Source organism: Micropterus dolomieu, linkage group LG11 (assembly GCF_021292245.1).
Source record: "Micropterus dolomieu isolate WLL.071019.BEF.003 ecotype Adirondacks linkage group LG11, ASM2129224v1, whole genome shotgun sequence".
NCBI lineage: Eukaryota > Metazoa > Chordata > Actinopteri > Centrarchiformes > Centrarchidae > Micropterus > Micropterus dolomieu.
The window spans coordinates 10,089,550-10,102,604 of record NC_060160.1 but is presented as its reverse complement, the minus strand read 5'-3'; the positions used below and the strand labels follow the sequence as shown (position 1 = coordinate 10,102,604).

General features: G+C 39.8%; 1 protein-coding gene across 4 annotated transcripts; it reads right to left on the bottom strand.

The window, feature by feature from the left end:
- Positions 1 to 321: 321 nt before the first annotated feature.
- LOC123979599 (glycogenin-1-like) lies at positions 322 to 12,376 on the bottom strand. 4 transcript variants are annotated; one of them, XM_046063601.1, is made up of 7 exons: positions 12,220 to 12,376; positions 8,399 to 8,537; positions 8,135 to 8,309; positions 7,547 to 7,709; positions 5,785 to 5,911; positions 4,253 to 4,490; positions 322 to 2,687 (listed from the first exon to the last, which is right to left on the bottom strand). In XM_046063601.1, the coding sequence occupies exons 1-7, from the start codon at positions 12,359 to 12,361 to the stop codon at positions 2,520 to 2,522; spliced, it is 1,152 nt and encodes a 383-aa protein (XP_045919557.1). In that variant the 5' UTR covers positions 12,362 to 12,376; the 3' UTR covers positions 322 to 2,519. The 4 variants fall into 4 exon arrangements, with proteins under 4 accessions (XP_045919557.1, XP_045919558.1, XP_045919559.1 ...); XM_046063602.1 differs by having other exon boundaries at positions 8,399 to 8,534; positions 12,220 to 12,374; XM_046063603.1 differs by having other exon boundaries at positions 4,265 to 4,490; positions 12,220 to 12,364.
- Between the last annotated feature and the right edge of the window lie 679 nt (positions 12,377 to 13,055).

Sequence of the window (13,055 nt, the reverse complement as noted above, 5' to 3'; positions counted from 1 at the left end):
CAGAACTTCATTGCTTTTAAAGGAGAATTATGTTTATTAAGTGTGCATCTGATTAGAACTGAAAAAATGAGTAAATTTTGATAATCCATTCATCATTTAAGTGGTTTTCTCCATGGTTCTCAAAGTTGAAGAGGTTTTGCTTTTCTTTGCTTTATGCAACGGGTCGGACAGAACAAGATATTTAAAGACATGAAGATATTCAACTTGAACTCTGAGATTGTGATGGACATTTTACCATTTTATAAACTAAATTGATTTGCTGCCCTATATCCAATCATTACATAGGGTTAAAGGAAAATAAAAGTCATGACACGGGATTGATAAGGTGATCTTTTGCCAGTTTATTAGCGCTTCAACAGGGATGTACAGCTGGAGAACAGGACAGACCTGCAATAACCGATGCCACTACAATTATGTTACTCTTCCACACTCATGCACATACAGGATTTAGCAGGCTATCAAGATTTGAAAAAATGGATTTCTCTTGACCTTGCCAGCTTCTTATAAGAGTGTATTTAATGGACTGAGGAGAGTATTATTGTTAGGAGCTACAGGTTATAGTTTAGCTTAAGATCACACAGCTGGAGTGAAGTAAAGGAGGGACTCCACTTTAATGTGCTATTAGCAGCAGTTACAGTAAGTGAGGTTTTGTAAACAGTGAACGGTAATAAGGCAGCTGGTAAAGCTACAGAAGGAAGTGATGAAAAGGGTCATGGCACAAAGATATACTGATGTGGGTCTGGCAGAGAGATAACATGCAGGGCACACGCACACAAATGCATACGAAATTGGCTGTCGACATCACTAGGATGTGGGTGGAAGTACTTCGTTACTGACCTTTGTTTTAACTGTGCCATGCAAATACAACACAACAGGCCCTGGCCCTAATACAATACCAGACATTTGAAAGCTTAAGTTACAGGGAGCTGGTGAGTGTCTGAGGCACAGATAGGGATGTTTATCTGTGTACTCTGGTGAGGTGAACACTGATTAAAGCAAGATTTTTTTTATAATTGCCTGAACAGGAGATAAATAAGGAGGAAGTGAGCCAGTTGCTGCATATCTGCTTGAAAGTAGTTTAGACAGACATTTATTGCAGGATAGGAGTTGTGGTAAAATGCAGCAACAACTTCTAAACTTTTTGACTTCCCTCCAGCACGGAGGCTTTGCCCAAGGCCATTTCCTCAGTCTGTGTTGTTGCTGAATGTTTCCACAGGTTAGGAAGACTCAGGATTCTGAATCCATCTCTATCAGATGCACAAGAACTACATGTAACGCTATGGCAGGCAACTTGGAGAAACTAGCAACAGACAGCTAGATTTTAAAGAAGCCAACCCAAAAAATCCCACCCTTTCCTTTTAGGCCTCCCTCCAATGCCACTTCCCCATAACACATTTTCGTGCACAGTGAGTGCACGGGCCAGGTGCACACATGTAGGCAAGTAGACAGGCAGTAGGCCTCAGACCGAAATAACTTATTCACCGTGCTTATTGCAGTCCTGCGATAGTCACAGAAACAGGATTTGTTTTGCATTTTTGTGACAGATAATTTGATTTTTTTAAAATAAAGTGGCTAATGTTATCCTAGCATTAAAGGAACAGTCTGACATTTTGGGAAGCACACTTATCCACTTTATTCCTGAGAGTGGAATGAGAAAGTTGTAGCACTCACATCTGTACGGTGAAGGTACCGCGTAGAACGAAGATTGGAAACCTGTAAAAAGCTAGCCGTTTTCAAACAAACATAACCTCAGAAATGAATGTGTTGTATCTTGTTCGTTAAATTCATTTAAAAACGAACCAGTGGAGAGTCCAGGAAATGATCAGGTAAGTTGACGATGCACAACTGCATAATGTTTTTTTTTCCCGATTGTAAAGTTGGGCATTTTAGCATGGGGGTTTATGGGGACTGACTTGCTTTTGGAGCCTCAAGTGGCCATTTGAAGAACTGCTGTTTTTGGCACTTTAGCATTGGTATTATTTCTGAGCCCCAGAGGTTGCAGCTTGATTTGATCATTCCAGGCACAACAGTAAACATCTGTGAGATTACAAAAATGTTTGACATTGCTGATATTTGACATGTATTGTTTCTCCTAAGGTTTGCCTACATAAAACTATGTGACCAAATCATAGAGCAACTTACAGCAGTAATGACACTGATGGGGCTAGCTGTTTCCAGTGTTTATGCTAAGCTAAGTTAGCTGGATGCTGGCGGTAGCTTCATATTTACCATACAAACATGTGAGTGCTTTCAATCTTCTCATCTAACTCAAATGAGTGTGCTTCCCTAAATGTCCTTTTACAGAAAAAGTGAATGGTAAGAGTGTATGAGAATTGTGTCGAACTTACTCATTCATACACACACTGACAGGATACAGAGTGAGGCTGAAAGTTACACAGGGGCATCCATCCAGTCACCTGCTAATCAAGCCTCTGTGATTGGCTGAGCAGTGCTTAAATCTCCATCCACACAAAGCTTCAACCAGTGCTCTCTGTTGGTCACGCTCGCTTGCATGGCCACTACTTTAAGAAGGAGTCAAGCTTTCGCTCAATGTTGACAAAGGAGTCGTCACCCATATAGTCGATCTGGCCCGCTTCCCAGCGCTGCTTCCTTTCCTCTGATGAAACCTTCTGGGGAGGAGGAGCAAAAGGCTCTGGCTGCTCCGTCACATCCTCATAAAGCTTACTCTGCGTGACAGACAGACAGACACACACACACACACACAGAGAGAGAGACAGAATGAATCATTAAACGGGACTGGAGCAATGCTTTATAAGGACTGGTTTCACCTAGTTCAGCCATGCTCGACTGAACTTGCTCTTTTCTACAGTTAACATGTAGGTGTTAGAAGAGTCAATCTAGAAGCAAGACATTTTGCAACACACTTGGCAGATAAGAGTTGACGTTATTTTCTCCAGATGATGAAAGATGTTTATCCCACATGATTTGAAGAAAAAGAAAGGTCTGGATTCCCACAGTAGATGTACACTCAATAAGTCAATACCAATCAAAACACAATGGCTCTAGTGAGGAGGGAGCACATTAACAGAGAGTGCAGGAAGACCTAGAATGAAAAATTCATTAAAGGTTCCTTCCAGACACTGTTTTTTAGTATGTAATTGTTTTGTAAAACACTTCATATGTTAAAAATTCTTATTATTTTTACTCGTCTATAAACATGGTATGCAAATCATTTTCGTTTCAAAAGTTGCTGGAAGATGTCCAATACTTCCCTGAAAAGTCCATTCTTAGTGTATGTTTAATTAAAACTTTTAAGCTTCCACATCACACTTGTTGCATGTTAGACCCCTGTGATGTCACAAAATCATGCAAGTATGTACACGTCTTAACCTCTGTTTTAAGGGAAGTGCAGGGAAACTTGCCTCCTTTAGCTGATAAACGTGAAAATCGCCTTCTGGTGTCAAACTCTGCACATACATCATTCTGCACAGTGAAGGTTAAACATATAAGTTAGGTAGCAATAAGCTAAACAGATTTTGAGTGAGTGGAAGGGGACTTTAAAGCTAGACTATATACATCTAACAATGAACAAAACTTTCCTTTTAAAAATGAAAAAAAATAATTCAGCTACAGCCCAACCTGGTCTAATATGATCCGTAGCTTATCGTAGCTAATGTTAGCAAACTTTAGACAGATATTGCTGTGTAACAATACGGAGTGTGTTTTTTGATTTTGGAGATAATGTGTGTGCATCCAAATTTCCTGACTCAGGAGAATTTATGAAAAATTAAGGATGCACTTTGATGCATTATCCTGCCTTTACCAGGAAACTGGGAAAAGCTGTAGGTTTTGGCAGCCATTCCTTTTTTGACCTAGTATTTCACTGCTACCCTGTTACAACAGGCAGTGTGGCAGCTTCCCGCTACTCTGCAGGAAATGCATACCAGAGCAAGGTGAGATCACTTAGTAATGAGAGATTACGACAGTCAGGACATGATAATTATGCAACAAGCTAAAAACACAATGACACACATTCACAATCATTCTCCTTCATGTTTCAACACATGCATACAAGGGCGTAAGACTGGGTGAGAAAGGGGAGTGAGTATACAGGGCCCACAAAGATACTAAACTGTGAATATGGGGAGGGACCTAGAGATAATGCCTATTATCAGGGTCCAGAATTTTGTGCTACGTGCATGCATGCATACCGACAACCACAACCAACCACACCTAGAACCGAACACTCTTCTTTCACACACACACGAAGACACCACGGCCGCTAACGTACGTCCTCGCTTGCCTCTACGAAGCCGCTGCTGAAGGGTGTGTCACCGTAGGCCTGCTGCAGTAAAGGCAGAACAGATTTGGCGTACAGCTGCCACCACATGAGCAGGTAATCGGGGTGCAGCTGGCACAGATCAGGGGACAGGGAGTGACCTTTGACCTCGCCCCTCTGAGCATCGTAGGAGTGGTTCCATGGCTTCACCTTGCCCAGAAAGTGCACCACCTTGGCGTCTCGGCCGAACCTGCGAAAACACCGCAGGCAAAGAGAATGTTAAGATGGCAGGAAAGAGTGCGAGAGATTAGCTTCAAAACGCCAGTTTGCTTCAACTTAGGTCTTACTTTTATATGTTTAGCCATCATTTCCATCGCTCATAACAACATTGAAACTACTGTAGTGACGATGTCCTATACTTTAGCCGATACTGGTTGCTAGTTTGGTAATTGTTTGGAACGTGTACTCAGAAAAACGATGTCCATTCCAATAGTTTGCAGTTTTGCTCTTCAATTAATAACACCTGTTTGCATCAATACAGGAACTTCAATCAGCTTAGGCCAGCATCGGCCCCAACAACACAATACAATATCATGCCCCCTGTGGCTTGGAGGACAACAACATATGGCTCCTACCACCACAAAGTACCTTTTCACTAAATATGCTAAATATGCATGTTGCAAACTGCAATTTGCAACATGAACCAATTTCCTCTCATGTTGATTTTACTTAAAATAAACACCATACTTGTGACCCATGCATGAGTGTGCGAGCGCGCTGAAAGTCTCGCAAATGTATCTGCAATTTGCAAGAGGCAATCATTTGTGAAACGGGTCTGCCACCATTTGCAATCTGCACGCAAGCAGTGCCGCTTTTGTGAAACGAGGCCCAGGAATGGAGTGATGTCGCAACTACAACATCCACTGGTGCAAGAAATAGGAGTGGAACAATTTAACAGTTTAGCCAGACTATCTAAAACTATCTAAAATTTGGAGATAGTGTGTGTGCATCCAAAATGTCTGTAAAAAATCCTTCATTGCACAGTAAACTGTGTGCACACAAGCACCAGAAGTATGGTAAAGCTGATCCAGGATTTGTTTAAAAGCTCTGTGATACTCTAGTACTCGGGTGTCTTGCCCCATCTGACTTATTTTAAGTCATTTTGCAATGTTCATAACTCATATTGTAATAATCCAGAAGAACCCTTTAATACTTACTCCACACAGAAGATAAATAAAAACAGACAGTGTAGGTGTCGCTACAGTAGTTCCTCTTTTTGAGGCAGAATGTGTGCTGTGTTCTGTTCTAAGTTTCAGCAGCTTCTTGTAATTCAGCACCCACTCACAGACATACAGACACACACACAAAACCTTTGAACTGACCTTGGATAAACTTTATGCCTCCTAACACATCCCTCAAGCTTCACTCGAGCTTGAGTACAGAATAAGGGCAATAAGTCGGTTACGCATGAAAAGTATGAAGAAACCCTGGATGCGTTGATCATATTTGTGTGTGTGTGTGTGTGTGTGTGTGTGTGTACTAACTGTTTGAAAGCTGGCAGGTAGGAGTAGATGGCGATACTGCTGAGGTTGTAGATGAAGGGAAGGTGTTTAGAAATATCTGCCGTTGCCCAGGTGTTAAAGAAACTATTGAGAACCCCCTGATCTCCACCTGCAGAAATGGTCAGACACACGCACAAATACGCTCAGAATAATTTCTGGATAAAGTAGAGCAAAGTGAGAAATAGCTTGGAGCTCTGATTTGTCATGTTAAAAAAAACAAACAAACACACATGTTAAAAAAAAGCTGTTGAAATCCAGTTAAACACACCTACATACCTAAATGGTCCATACCACCACACACACACACACACACACACACACACACACTCAGTACAGTCCCACCCCTCACCTAACTGTGGCCTTTCTGACAAGTGTAAATAGAAATTGAAAAGGAGTGTTGACAACTGTGAGAGGATGCTAAATAAATGAGCTACAGTGGAAATATTTGCTGCTGTCTTGTATTTGGTTCATGTTCACACTGTCCAATGACAACCAGGGCTTATAAACAAGAGTGGAATATAGTCATATACTCTTGAATTTCTTTATTCAAATAACCTGGCCAACCTGCCATCCTTCCATAGTTGGAAAGTTAATTGGCAGTCCCTGTAACTTTGGTGTTTTGATGCCAGTGTCTTAGTACATAGGGATCAAGTAATGACCACAAAATGCTGGCTTCAAAATGACTAAAACCGTGTGGAGTTGTTCAAACCTTAAAACAAACAAAAAAAAAAAAAAACACATTCCCATTAGCCTCAGTTTTGTGTTTAGTGCCAATTAGCAAATACTAGCATGCTAACACGCTAGAGGTATATGGTGAACATTATGGTGAGCATGTTAGCATTGCCTTTGTGAGCAAGTTAGCATGCAGCTGTGTCTACAGTAAGAGCAGCCTTACAGAGCTGCTAGCATGGCTATAGACTATTACAGTTGTTTTCCAGAAGAAACAACCATTACCTAGGTAACTTTACTTCTAATGTTTGTATTGACATTTAGGCTTACAGAAGGGTGTTTTTGGGTGTGTGGCTGCCTTGATAGGTAGGCCTCTAAAGCTTCAACACTCACCCCACAATGGTTGTGCTTGTTTATGCAAAGTCTGTTACAAACAAAATGATCAAATTTGCTTTACGTGCTTCAAAAAACTATAGCTGGTCCGTAATAAACCAAACCTCGATGCTCCTAAAACTCCCTTTAGAAATCTATGGTTAAGGTCACATTCGCTATGTGATGTGGATTGTACAAGCTAAGAAAACATTGTCTGTAGTTTTCTCTATGCTTAATTTTCTAAATAAATAATTGCTCTATATTAGCATCCGTCTCTTGGTACTTATAATACCTTGCATTTTGTTGTTATTTCAGTTATTGCAGAATCAGTAACATCTTTTAAATAACTTCTCAAATCTCATCTTTAAAAAAAAAAAAAAAAAAAACAACAAAAAAAACTTTTTATTAATGTTAGTACACGGTTGTAGCTCCAACATGTCCTATCTGTTTTATTATTATTTGTGTTTATATGTTTTTAGATGTTATTTTTGTATTATAATTTAATTGTCTGAACTGAATTGCTATATTGCAGTCCTGAAATCTTTTTATCCTGGTTTAGCCATGTAAAGCACTTTGTAACTCTGTTCTGAAAAGTGCTATATGAATAACGTTTATTTCCTCTTGTCTCTTCAGATTATGTTCTCACTTCTAATGAGCCTTTGAGGGACAGAAAAAGAAAGGGATAAAAACACTCAGGTCTCACCGTCAAAGCTGCCATTTTCACTGCAGAACGTGAGCAGCTTCTCATGAGTCTCATTGGACGGTCTGAAGACGAACACCCCGGAGTTGAAGCAGTCAGGCCAACCAGGATCTGGCGATGCAGATAGTTCCTCTCTCTCAAAGAGTTCATCTATATTTGACAGCACCTGAATACATTAAAACAAAGGTCACTTACTTGCTCAGACATAGAGTTTCATTTATCATTATTTCCACAGTAGTTGTTTGCTGAAGAAGTGCAGTAGTCTGAGGGAAAAATTTGAAACATGCCTTTCAGGTGTTTAAATTTGTCACTCAGATGAAATACTAATCCAATCTCTCTTTTTATCCATCAAACAGAAGGTTCAATAATGTTGTAAGTGTTTGCCCCCCCCTAACTACAGTAAAAGCATACTTTCTCCTCACTCAGAAGTCAGTAGACTACATGATGAAATGAATGAAACAGACTGTTTAATGACGTGATCAAAGGACAATGAGTTAGAGCAAAACAAACTTTTTTTTTAACCGAGTATTTTTTTCCCCCATTGCCACTTTGTTTGTTTCCTACTGTTGTCAGTTTTTTTTTTAATCTCACCAGTGTGTCTGCGTCCATGAACACACACTTGCTGTAGTGTGTGAGAGTCCAGCAGTGCAGTTTGGTGAATGTTACTCCCAGGTCGGGACGCTTCATCAGGGAGAGATGAGCCACATCACCCGAGTCCATAACATCCACCACACACACCTCATCAAAAATGGAGCGCAGTGCATCTCTACAACACAAGACAGTATGATTAACGTCAGTGTGTACTGTTGGCTATAATTTGTGTCTGAATGATGGCCTGAGGGTGATGTGTGTTACCTGCAAGGTTCTGCAACATGAGGTCCTACGAGTGCGACCAGTTTCCTGGTTGTGTTGTGGTTTCGTAACGACTGGCCGAGAACCATCGCGCCCTTGGCGTAGCTGTCAGTTGTGGCCAGTGTCACAAAAGCTTGGTCTGCTTGGAGAAACACAAAAACAAGCAGTGGAATGTAACATTCACTCAAGTACTGTACATGAGTAGAAATTTAAAAAAAACTTGTACTTTACTTAACTTAGATTTTTACATAAAAATATACAAAGCGCTTATCAATATAATGTTATAAAACTAAACTTATACTGTACAGAAGTACAGCGGCTTTTCCTTTAAATTATTATTTTTTTTCCCCCTTTCATTTTCTTTTGAGGTCTGGACAGTACAAACATTATAATTACTTAAGTAAAGGGTCACAACACACACACTCTCATATTGGTGTCATTATTTTGTCTTATAAGCTTAAACCTGTATGGATTGTACGTAATCTTTATCAGACCAAGTCTGTTTGAAAATGAAGAATTATTTGATGTGAATAGATGTTAACATCACTCATGATGTATTATTTCAGTGCAGAATTTAGGTTCTTAGAGAAAAGTTCCATTATAAAATTAAGAATTCTGAAGGTGTCACATACCACAGTTCATTTCAGAACCGTAACCCAGGTAGCCTAATCAGTGAATTCTGGGACTTTTTTGGTAAAACTGACAGCAACTATGGCCTCACGACAGCCTCACAGCAGATAAATAAAAAGTGCAACAACACACATTTGCTCAGGTTTCACTCCAGTCATCCCGTGTCACGGACGTTTCATAGAGGTCAAAGACAACACCTAGACTGTGGATAGTTTATAAAAGCATCATAATCAATAAATTACACAGTGAACTCTTTCCAGCCTCTTCCCCCATTAAGGACAGTGGGACACAGCCAAGCTGAAATGCTCACATGTTGCTCAGATCGCCATAACAACAGGCAAGGATGGGTTACAACCCAGCATGATAACTCATTTTGCTCACAAGGAACAGGGCTATTGATATGTTGACTGACATGGAGGTACACCAGTCAGTTCATGTGCAGGAATCACATAAACTGGGCAGAACACCAGCAGGGGTTGAACAGGTTAATGAAAACTTTATGAGAACTCCTGGTGTTTCCCCAACCCTCCTGCACACTCATGTTATTTTCTGTGCTATAGTGTTACAGTAATTGATTACCTATTTATCATGCTGTTGATTAAGATAAACAAACTGACACCGGTTATGTAAATGTACAATTTTCTGTTTTCATTACCTCAGTATTTGCTGTCAATGCTACTTGCATGTTACTGTTGCAGCTTTAGAGTGTTTATATTTAAACTTGCTATTAAAGCAAGTGAACTTACTCAGAAATGGTAAGAAGGCAACATTTTGTTTACTTTCCACAATAAACTTGCTACCAATATCAATGCACCTTTTTCCACATTTCCTCCGTAACAACCATGAACCAAATCCACTGTCCCGTCACATCTAACCCACTCCAACAGTACCAGTATGTCCAGTTTATCTGCAGGCCTATTGTGTGAAGATCAGTGTCGGATGTGCCCCCCATGCATATATTAACAGCAAAAGAGGGGCACACCGCGTCGCTGCTTGAGTGACAGTAGGCCCAAAGCCAGCAGATAGTATTCATCAAGCTGAATGTGTGTGTTGCAAGGGGTTTCTAGGAAACCTGATCAGAGAAGCAGCATTGTACGGTTGCTAGGGTGTGTTTCAAGGAACTTTAAAGTGACCATCGAAACAGTGTAAGGCCTGTCTTGCCTACAGGGCTATACAGGAAGCATTTGTTGTGTTCCCAGAGAGTTATCTGTGGCTAAATATAACAACATGACCAATTACACCTCTAGGTCTAAAGACGGATGTGATGTGTGAATATTAATTCTGGTTTGTTTGAAATGTTAGCCAGTGGCAAAAATGGTCTGGAGTGTGTGTACTTTTTATAATGTGGTAAATTCTTGAATAATCTACATTATATATGTCTAGTTGTATTATACATGTCTAGTTGTATGCAAATATAATGCATAGAGCGTGCGTGTAAAGTGTCTTAAGAACACTTAAGCTTGGTTTCTGTAGCCTATGTAATTTCATGTTAATATGATGCTTTCAAAAACTACTCTTTTTATGCATATGATTACTGTTATCAATCCTTTATTATAGGATGTTTTTTTCTAGAGATCACATAAATAGTAATATACTATAAAAAGGTGTGACACTACTACGTGCCCTTTATCGTATTAGAAAAAGGAGACTTCAGAGGCCACACACCGTGGCGCACGTACGCACTAAAACATCCTGTCAAGTTAACCAAAGAGCCCACATTAACACAGGAAGTTAATAGCATCTTCTTTCAAAAATAAAAGCACACATGAGCTATGAAATAAAGTTTGATCAAATAACTGGGGCAAGTTTTGGATATTTGGAGTGCCTTCAAATCCTGGCCTAATTAACCCTTTAGGGAGCTCCTTAATCTTGCCATTTCTCCTAGTGTCTGTGCATTGTGCATGTATTTTTCTCAATTAACAATTTAGTCAAGAAATAGGTCAAGAAGTGAAAATTGCCCATTTTCTTAAAGCCCAAGGTGAAGTCTTTAAATTACATGTGTCCAACCAACAGTCTAACCTAATAAAACATCTGTCACTTTAAAGGAATAGTTTGACATTTTTCTTGCCAAGAGTTGGATGAGATAATCAATAGGCTACCACTCATGTCTGTACTGTATATATGAAGGTACAGCGAGCATGGTTTGCAGTCTTTGTGCTAAAGCTAAGCTATTTACATGGAGAAATCATGTTGGTAGTTGTAAGTAATTTCCACTTACTCATTTTGTCACACTCAGAGCTCAACATTAGACCTAGACTCACATGAACCTTTTGTCTTGTGAGATATATCGGAAGAGGGAGACCAGGGGCAATTGTAATATTTTCCTTTAAACGTCTATTTTCCTCCAAGTAATTACTTTACTGCTAATAATGTTAAGAGGGTTTTTTTTGTTTGTTTGTTTTTTTTTCCCCCCATAGGTTCAAATTATTTTAGATGTCAGGCTTCCTCTGCTAAGTTCTCTGTTCTAACTTTATAAAACTGCTTTTTACAAGTGACCTTCTCATTCTCTTTGGTTTTGCTGGGTCTTAAACAATCAACTACTCCACTATACAGACAAACTGACAATGAAAGGAACTTTACTTTTACATGTCCTATGTTAATTGATGATTTGTGTATACTAGAACAAATCAATTTCTTTTAAATATACCATTTTTAATGTAGTTTTACATTTATATTTAGTGAAATATGTTCATTTTCTAACAAAAGTATGTCAATACAGACAAACAAGCTGTTTACATTGGGCCACGTGGCTTGGGGGCAATTGTAACACTGTGTTGCAGCCATGATGCCACAACTATACTAGCATAGTTTTTTAATGTTAATTGTTAATCAAAAACCCAGAGACAAAATTTATGCAAGTTTAAATTTGCAGTCATCTAAATTAACCGGATGTTCTCTTTTTGTGTACCGACAGCTTTACTGTGGTCCAAACCGCTACAGCAGCTTATCAAATCGAACACATCAACTTTTAAAAATGGACACAGCAATAAATGCACTAACGATTTAAACTCATTACCTCAGCTCTGCCCCTATGCGAACAGCAGTGATTGTCGCAGCTGGTGTTTTCTGCAGCGTGTAATCAAATCGCGATATTAAGGGAGAAGAGGGCAGTTCGCGCTGCCCTGGTCCGGTCCGGAGCGGCCGTGTTCCGGTGTCAGTACGTGTAGTGTCGGCGGAGCCCCGGTGTGTCTTACCTGACATGGTACGATGAGGAGAGTCCGCCGGGGGTGCCTGGGTCGTAATGGGGCAGATGGAGGGTATGCACTGCCAAGGGTAAAGCTTCAGCAGCTGAGAGCAGTTCAACACAGGAATTAAGCCCCACATTTTCCGGGTCATGTGACCAGTGACAGTTGACACGCCCCCCTGCGTTTTCTCTTTCTACTTCCATTTGGGGTGGGAAAATTAATCACAAAAAATAAACAACACTTATAGGCCTGTAGAAAACTAGTGAAAGAAGTACAGTAGCAATACCACAGTGTAGAAATACTCTATTACAACTAAATGTAGTACACCTAAAACTATTTACATCACAATATACTAAACTAGCCTGCCAAAAGCAAAAATAGCCTATTATTTATGGTTTGTTTGTTGTTGTACTATTACTAAATTTGCACCAGAAGAATAACTTGTAAGAATGAGAAACTAATTATGTCTATTACTGACTTAAGGTCAAGTTGTCAGAAATGACAGTTAATACATAATAGCAATATATCCTGTTTGCTACACGTGTTGTGGTGCACAAACACAGCAGTAGGACAACCTTCACTACCCAGACAGAAAGCTCCTCTGTACTCCATCAGCTTGAGTCAGCACTGCCTCTGAGTGGTCATGATTTCACATTACAGCTGATTAAAGCATCAAAGGCTCAACCAAACATGGACATACAGGTGGGTGTAGGGATCACTCCCAGCTGTTACTACATTACAAATAAGTAAAGACGAAAGAGTGTGTGATGCAAAAAAAGTTTGTTCTTTTAACTTAATGGATAGGTCTAGGTTTTTTCAAGTCTGTCTGAATGCAATACTCACGT